The sequence below is a fragment of the Brienomyrus brachyistius genome, chromosome 3 (genome assembly GCF_023856365.1).
Source record: "Brienomyrus brachyistius isolate T26 chromosome 3, BBRACH_0.4, whole genome shotgun sequence".
Taxonomy (NCBI): domain Eukaryota; kingdom Metazoa; phylum Chordata; class Actinopteri; order Osteoglossiformes; family Mormyridae; genus Brienomyrus; species Brienomyrus brachyistius.
Window position 1 is genome coordinate 16,526,650 of NC_064535.1, and position 9,549 is coordinate 16,536,198.

Sequence of the window (9,549 nt, forward strand, 5' to 3'; positions counted from 1 at the left end):
GGGAATGCTGAGGCAAAGATCCCAATCTTTACCAAGGTCTCCAAGAAAATACACCCACACTCCTTCAATTTCTTATGGTTAAAAAAGGTTTATTTCATTACTATTTCATTCTTATTAAAGCCACACAGTGTTTACACATTCATAAAGATAAAATTAATGTAAAGAAAGAAACTTCCTGTTTTTCTAAGCAGCAAGGTTCTGGGAATAAACTCTGGATACCTACCTACTACCCATATCGAATCATCGTTCCATTTTCCAGTACAGCCCTTGAACTGTCCTTCCTATTATTCAGTACAGGGTTGCACTATGGCTAGAGCTGTACACGAGAAGCCACAGAGCTCAGCCTCTGCTTTACTGTATATGTGGTGTAGAATCCTAGCCTGGGCCATCGGACTTCCACTAAGATCTCATCCAATTAAGACACCTGAGGATCCATCATATCACTTTTTAACAGCCGGCAACACTCCGCGTTCCCCATTTGTGCAGCATGGAAGAGAAAAATAAAACAAAAACCCAAATCGTGGTAAATCGGTGTTACACATTCTGTCCCTAAAGATTACTTTCAAATGTGCTTAACAAATCACACCAAAGCCAACAGAAAATAATAACAATAATGGTAATAATTGAAGACACAGGAGTTTGAACGCTGGGTATTTTACTGGGATCCAGACAATGTCCACCCGCGCCCCCCTACCAAAAGCCCCGTGGTGCACCGATAATAGGCTAACAATACATGCGTGACAAAATCACTTTATCGTGTCGATCTGAATTGAGTTTATAATTACAGTTGTGTTTATCACCAGGCGTTAACAAACAGCTCTCCAGGTATGTTTGTCTTTGCACTGATTGCCTTATAACGCACTCGGATGGGGAGGGGGGACAAATTCAAATTTGATGCCCAAAATCTACTTATGGCTGTACTGCGGATCAAGGGCGAAGGGGTAACACTCTAGAAATCAGCACATTTTGATGAACAGATTAAGCATGCAGAGAGGCACGTTTGCCTATGATTGTAGGGTGATACGGACAACACTGAAGATCGCCTTGTGCTGTGACTACATTTATTTGCCTCATTAATTTAGTGTCCCATTTCAGTCCGGTTAATATTTACAGAATAATGGGGAAATAGAAAGCAGCCAGAATATGTCTACAATACTCTTACCACATAAAAAAAAATCATGTTTGCTTTAAAATTAAATTATAAATCTGTTGCACCATTCATATGACTGCAACAGCTGGAGTCTGGAAATGGGTAATAAAAACCAGTGGGGGGGAAATGCCAATAGATTAGCAGGGCGGGAAATGACCTTGAAACATTTTCAGTTTGAAACATTAAGCAAGGTATCAGTGATTAAGTTTCCTGTTAGGCGTAGCGGAGATTTAATTAGGACAAAAATTGTTTAAGGAACACAGGTAACGTAAACTAAACAGGCCTGCAGAAGTGTTAATGTTAACGCCTATCCTGTTCTCTAAAAATACTGGACAGTTTCTTTAGCAGATTCAGAAAACGTGGTCGACAAAGGGATCAGTTAGTTTAAAAAAATACCATAAAATGATAACAAAATGTATAATTGAGCGTGGAATCATTAATGTGGGTAAGAATTTATGATCCCATGCATCTGAGTGGGTTATTGTGCTTTTTATCGTTTGCCTCCCGGGAAACAGGAGTTGCGCTGCTGTTTGGGCGCAGCACTGCTCACTGCCAAATCCTGACAGATGAGACAGATTTGCTTTCATCATCAAAACATGAGAATGAGGCTGCTTTCGGGTAAAATCCGCACACCCGGACAACAGATCACTGATGAAGAAGGAACATGAGGATTTTCACGGATTTGTCAAAAAGGCCATGATATGGATCAGTCCGTTCCCATAATCATAGTAACACATCAGGAGATGTCTTGGCCTGACCTGGCCTAAGTGGCTTATAAGCACAGTTCATTGCCGATTCAATCTTACACTCTCCATTGCTGGATGATATTTTAGATGTGAATTTATAGAAACATGGAAAATGTCACGGAAGTGTGACCGAGACTTATTCCAGACACTGGTGCTGCGATTTGGCAGCACAGATGTGCAGTCTCCCTAACACAACATGCAAAAAAAGATTCAGCATTATGAAACAGGCAAGATGTCGCTAAGTGCGCCAGTTTTTAACTATTCTAATTTACATATCTCTGGGACTTGTTGAAATTAGTATGACAAAATGTAGTGACATATGTAAAAAGCCCCAATAGTTATATTGGCATCATCCCCCCCCCCAAAAAAAATTACCTTTGCATTTAAAATATTAAGTTGTGCCACCCCCTCCCCCCACTCCAATATCAGACTCTCTGTCATTGATTCTTCATGAAGTTAGATTGTAATGTTTAAATGGAGAAGCTCTTTTGTGATTTCTGGATGAATATCTTGAAGCATACTCAAGAGTGATGAAAATTATAAATAGAGAAAGCAAACCGCCCTACAGTCCTTTGTTACTTAAACAAAGGGCTGTTTATTTAGGATATAAAAAATGTTTTATTATACCAAAAACAAACAGTTTGCTCCTCATTTACTTAACCTTGTTTCATTTTTCATACAATTTTCATAGTATGCTGTCCAATCTAAGAATGCCAGTCATGTAAATATAATTGCAAATTTAACAATGAAATATTCTTAGTTTATTCATGGCCCAGTTGGATCATTTTATCACATTTTTCCATTCATAGTTTTTTAATATAGTTTTGAATTGAATATGAATGAATGAATGAATGAATGAATGAATGAATGAATGAATGAATGAATGAATGAGAATTTTATTAATAGTGCTCTTGAAGGCCTCCAGTGGTATTTAAGTTTAATTAATCATGCTCTAATGAGACTCCACATCTCAGAAAACAATATCACTGTATATGAATTAATTAACAACTGAAGCCTGTAAAAGGACTATAATGACAGGGGAGCATTTCTGGGACAGTGGAGAGACAGATGACATTCTCCCATTAACTGCACACTGAAACACACACTCAGGCCACTGCCTGGGGGGGCGCTGTGGTTCGCCGGATCATCACAATGTGGAAGCACTTATGGACCACCTCACCAAAAATGAATATAAACATTGTCCGGAGAAACAGACACCAATGCTGGAGCCGGGAGGCTGCGACATTGCCGGCATGTTATCTGATAGCTGTGCCAAGGCCAGAGAAGAGTGGGGGAGGAGGGTTCTCCCTCTAGCTTTGTCGCTTCCTTCCCTGGTCACTGTGCTCCTGTCCATTGTCACAGCACAAGCCTGAATTGGGCCACCACTATTCCCCCCGAAACACCCCCATTTGATTCAGTTTGGAGTTCGTGGAAGGTAACATCTCCACCCTTCCCCGTAGTTATCAAGTCAGGGCAACCTATGACCACGACAGTCTGAGACGGTGTGATCACCAGCCGGCCTCTATAAGGGCGACGTGGACACAGGTATGAGAGCAGGCCAGCTTTATGGCACAAGACGCCATTACCCTGTTTTCTGAAACCTGAAGTGATACCTCATTGGTCTGTGGTGGGAGGGGGGTTCTGGCACTGTGCCAAATATGGAAACTGGGCTGCATCTTTCCCAAGAATGAGGAATCATGACAAGCTGATCAGCAGCGTCTCACTAATAAGCTATAAAGTCAGCTATGGGTCACATGCCATGCAATCCAAATGCCTTAAATCAGTAAATGGTTCATCTGTTTCATACAAACAGCCATCACTAACAGAATATACAGCGATTATCTGACAGTATTTTGGGGAACTATCTCCAGTAATCAATAAGGTGAATTTTATTGCCTTAAGAGCATCAGTAGTCAAATTACTGGTTATTTACTACATTAATGACCTGGGTGTTGTTCCTTTCTTGACCCTGTTACCCTGCTATTTAATGTGTGAGGTTAGGGCCAGTGCACCCCTCCCCTCAATGAGTCTAAAAGGGCTGGGGTCACATATTTCACCACAGTCCTGCAGCAATGAAGAGTCAACAGTCAGTCCCCAGTCTAGTCAATTTCATCCGTTTGCATTATATTGACAAAAGACGATACATAATTTACTTATAAATATCTTCCATAATATTCATTTAAAAAAAACTGAAAAGCAAAGAGTCCTTGTATTACCTTCACATTTTGTGATAAATCTAAGATGCTAAATCATTACGCTAAAAGACTTACATGCTGACATTATTTATATATTTAAGTACAGAGGAGCAATAACAACATTTTGAAGTGAATGTGAAACAGATGGAGAATAGACAGAATATGTGAGCAAGGTTAAGCTAAGAAGTTGTGAGTAACATTTCACACGCTCGGCGTGATAATTCATCCCCGCACTTTTCTTTTAAGGGGTTTTCATCCTGCGCAATCACACCCACACAGTCAGTGTTACGACATCACAATAAACTGTGATCTACACTGGGATTTGGAATTTTCACAATTACAAAAACAAAGTACTTAATAACCCGTAGCTGCCAAACGCTTACGTTATTCTTAGGTTTTTATTTTTAGCCTCATACTGCTGCCGTGATTGCTGTCATCTCATGGGCTTGTTACAAGTTCAGCATTGCCTCTAAACGCCCACCGGGAAGGTCCGATCTACTGGGAGTCTGCAGTTTGGGATGTCAACAGTTAAATCATGCAGAGTCTTTACTTCACCAGTCAAGTTTTCCCTAGTATTTCGTCATAAAATTATTCGTTTGGGGGTTTCCGAGGGTCAGACTTCCTTCTAAACATTTCAAGAAAATTCAACCCACACTTTATTTCTTTTTTGCAGTTTGAATGTGAATCTTTGCTGCATATAAAACATACATTATATGCGACGTGTTACTAACCGCTGCTGAGATTTTTATTTTTCGTTGCAAAGCGTTTCACCAATCAATTATGCAAAATTAATCGGAAGAAAATACAAGGACACCTTTTTCACGCATATAATTTGATAATCTTGTATTTTTCCTGCTTTTTAATATCAGTTACAAATATGCAAGCCAATGATAAAATAACAGACAAAAATACTAGCCGCGTTCCCTGTCAGATTACTGCAACCACCCAAACCTCCTCACTGAATATATCGGTGCGTTAAAATATACTGCGTTTAAACTATAACCTGGTATATGTTGGCTGCGCGGAACGTATTGATGGAATTTGAACAGGGAAGAAAAAAACACTGTTGAGGCCATGGATGAGTGCCTGATTTAATAACATAATCGAAGCGATCTCAGGGGGATCCAGTGATCCAGGAATACAACCCATAGTAGAGAATGTGCATGAATCTTCAACGCAGCGATTAAAAAAAAAACAGTAGAAATAAAATGGATCGATTGAGGCAACAACAGAAGGGACTAAATAATTAAGATTTAATTTTGTGAACTTACCGCTGGCATTCTTGCCACAGATGAGGTGCTGATAGGGCTGCAGCAACCCCCAAAGCTCCGAGTCGTTGTTGATCGCCTGCTCCAAGGACTCCACAGTTAACTTCGGGATCCCGTTGTCTTTCTCCACCGCGGCGCTGTGCAAGACCCGGCGGAACACCTCACGGAAGAGGCTCTCCATGCAGGCTGAGAGGTAAATGGCTGCGTACTCGTGGATCCTCACCGCCACCCGGCTGTCAACCATCCACCTGAAGAACTTCCCCACCGAGAAGATGAGACCACACCGGGCCGACTTGCCGCGGCTGTAGCGGTCCCCTGTGCTCATGTTGTAGAGCGACAGGGCGCTGAGTGCCGCCGTGATGCAGTTGACGGAGATGGTCCAGGACAGAACCACCTTAATGGAGCTCTGGACCTCATATTTCGTGCATCTTGCGTAGCGCAAGCTCAGGCGCTGCGCTTCCCGGGCGATCCTCACCAGCGCTCGGCTGACCAGCGCGGAGAGCTTGGCTAGGACCTCCTTAGAAATATTCCCCACGCGTAACTCTTCATCCTTCTTGATCGCATTCTCCATCTCCCCGAGACTCCAGGGTACATCTTCAAGCTCGGGTAGCTTAGCGCACTGGCCGGAGCACTCCAGGATCTCGGTGTCTTCTGCCAGGACGGTGTTGACTGTGTCCAAGCTGTTGTGTCGACTGTGCATGGAGTCAGTTAAATGCCAGCAATTCCCTCCATGTGCGTAGGGAAGATGCGTCTCTGAGCAGCACAATGACAAGCTGGACGACCTGAAGGAGTCTGCAGCACCACCATAACCCGAATCAAGCGTTAAATCCTCCAGGGTCCTCACTACTGTCTTACCCCTTCTTGCCATAGCTGCACCTCATACTGTATGAGTGCTTGGAAATAAATGCAACAAACCGTTCCTTTCTCACACACCAGCGCTTCCTTCCCAGCTTCCCCTGCCAAGGCAGAGATATTTTTAATCACAAAAGGTATATTCCGAACTCCACTGCAGATAAAAACAGATGCAATATAACACTCTCCTTATTATTCTTGCATATCTTCTTGTTTCTTTTCTTTAAAAAAAATCAGTTTGTCACGTCTCTTAACTTGACGCGGTGAACCTCCGGAGCGCACTGCAAAAACTAGACTGCATCATACGCTGCAGAGCAATTTGCAGAAGGAGGCGGGGATATGCAAATCAAGCATGTTGCGTAACCAATAAGCTGTAGCGACAGCTCTTGAATGACACACCGAAACCGTCAACTGGGGAATTTCAATTTATCTTCCGCTTGCCTATAAAGGCTCTGTTAATATGCATATGTCACTATACCAAAATGGTGAGGGAAAAGCGTCACTTCTCGTATGCTGTGAGTTAGGATAAGGGGATCACCCGACTATTTTAAATATCAAACATCATGTCGAACACAGGGACTAAAATGAAGAAATTCGGTTCATGGGACCTTAATTGGTATATAATACAGTCCCTCTCAACACATTTGAAAGAATAAAACGATATAAACGTAAATAAAAACGAAAGTCGGAGCAGGGAAAATGTCTAAAATGTGACGAGCTGGGCAGAACGACAGTCTATGACTTCCTATAGTCATACACTGCATTTTTAAAATCATACCGCTTGCAATGTTACAATCTCACAATAAACCAAAAACAAGATTTAAAAGTAAAAAATGCATATGTAAGTGAATAAGAACAGATTGCTGCAATAACTAAATAGCAAAAAAAAAAACTGTACAGTGAATATTGCAATCATTTGTCAGTTTGCTCTTATTAGTCCCCTTGGATAGCTGTGTTAATACATATGCATCAGCATATTAAACCACATACGTTCAGTTTATTTACAGATTATTTTAGTACAGCTGTCAGCTTTAATACCATAGACACATGACGGTTTTAACTGCAGTGACAAAAAAATCCATCACGATGATTTACAAACCCTGTTCTTTCTGGCTATCGTGCTAATGTTCTGACAAATCGTTTACTTTGAATCGCATTTCCAATATTCACATTTTAAATTTTACAGAAAAGCAGGGACTTGTGAAACAGAGAGAGCACCAGTGTTTATAAATAAAGCCTCGGCTGCCAGATTGTAGAGAGCAGATACCAAAGACGTTTTTTTTCTCATTCGCAAATTTTTCAAGTTTTAAAGTCACAGGCTTCAATATTCGCGAAAATCTGCAACTGTCTTTAAAATCCAATTGATGTACAAAAGAAAACACACGTGAGAGCTCCTTCTAGCTGTAACAGCACCCGAGTTCATCAATAATGGACTGCATGCATAATGCATCACTTTAGACCTAAGACAGGGTGTTCACAGAAACTCTAAAACGTTTCATTTCCATCAAGGTCAGCCCTCAGTTCAGATGCACTGTAAATCCAAACGGGCTGAAGTCTCCTGGGCAACTGCTGTTTTGTAGAATACAGCGTGTGTATCATAGTCACTGGCGGATTAATTAGCCATGTTAAATATTAATGGATGCAGGAATACGTCTGTCTCGCAATTATAATAGCAACTTTAATGTAGAAACATAGAAGATAATATCATTAAAATGACAATTCTTTGTTCTGGCATTGTATGGTGGCTCAGTAGGTTAGCAGGCTGTTACTTCTCAGCTCTAATGGTGGGGTTTGATTCTCATCCCTGCTCCCCAGATTGTGGTTACTTTACATCCGGTATAAGTAACAAGAATAGTCTGGCATGCTTGATTACTCAAAGTTCTCTCAAAAGTCATTTGCACCTTTCACTTCTTAAACAGAAAAATGTCACCAAAACTTCCACGCCTGGTCACAGTGTCTACACCTGCAAACGGGGATGTCTCTCTAAAAGGTCACTGTTATTCTCACGGGCAGCTGACACTGAGAGACTTACTGTTTCTGGAGACGTCTATGGATACAAAGAAGCAGTTTGGTGAGACTGAAGAAAATCACTTTGCTATATACAGTCAGACAATGGAATATGCTTTATTAGTGTCATGACATGTAAACTGTGGTAGCAAATATCACATATTTCTATATTTAAACAGCCTGAATTTTTGTCTTGCAAAAGGTCTGCCTGAGGGCAGCTGCCATCAAGAGAGTCCCCCTCCAAAGCAGAAGAACATATCACATGGGTAATAATAAGAGTAAAAACTAGTCAAAAGATTTGTGCCATCAGCTTCTTTCTCTTGACCTGCTTCTGAGTGCCAGCGGACATGGGCATACGAAATGCAGATGATGTTCTGGGTTCTGTGTACAAGGATATATGAAATGCAGATGAGGTTCTGGTTTCTGTGCAGAAGGATATATGAAATGTAAATGAAACTCTGGTTTCTGTGTATGTGGATATATGAAATGCAGGCAATGTTCTGGGTTCTGTGGACATGAGCATATAAAATACAGTTGATGTTCTGGGTTCCACATACATGGGAATATGACATGCAAATGACATTTTGCATACATGGGGATACAAAATGTGGATGAGATTGCGGGTTTTGCCTATATTGGGATGTAAAAAGTGGATGGGATTCTGGGTTCTGTCGAAATAGAAATGTGGATAAAAGTGTAGTTTCTGCTTATATAGATATGTGAAATGCAGACACGGTTCTGAGTTTTGCATACATGAGTGTTTAAAATGCAAATGATGCTTTGAGTTGCGCATACATGGATGTATGAAATGTTGAAGAATGTCTGGGTCCTGCATACTCGTGATGTGAAATGCAGGTCAGGTTCTTGGTTCTGCCTGTATGGACATATGAAATGCAGATGAGGTTCTGCATACATTGGAATATGAAATGCAGATGGGGTTCTAGGTTCTCTGTACATTGGCATATGAAATGCAAACAAGGTTCTGGGTTCTGAGTACCTGGCTATATGAAATGCACACCAGGTTCAGGGTTTTTCATACTAACATTATAAACTGTGTAAATGGTGTATTTTAAGTTCAGGTACGGGTTTTCCCACTTCATCTTAGAATCTAGACAAAGTTAAGAACATAAGAAATTTACAAATGAGAGGAAGCCATTCCGCCCATCAAGCTCATTCGAGGAGAACTTATTTAATAGCTCAGAGTTGTTTAAATCTTATCTAGTTCTGATTTAAAGGAACCCAGGGTTTTAGCTGGGCTACACTAGCAGGAAGACTATTCCATACTCTAACTACACGTTGTGTAAAGAAGTGCTTCCTCAAATTCATTTTTA

The 9,549-nt window shown here is 41.0% G+C and overlaps 1 protein-coding gene across 1 annotated transcript in view; it reads right to left on the bottom strand.

The window, feature by feature from the left end:
- LOC125739180 (ankyrin repeat and BTB/POZ domain-containing protein BTBD11-A) overlaps window positions 1-6,511 on the bottom strand; it is a 132,491-nt gene extending 125,980 nt beyond the window's left edge. Inside the window, exon 1 of the mRNA XM_049009032.1 lies at window positions 5,363-6,511. Within this exon, the coding sequence (XP_048864989.1) occupies window positions 5,363-6,227 (865 nt within the window). The 5' untranslated portion in view covers window positions 6,228-6,511. The remainder of the gene's footprint in view (window positions 1-5,362) is intronic.
- Window positions 6,512-9,549: the final 3,038 nt, after the last annotated feature.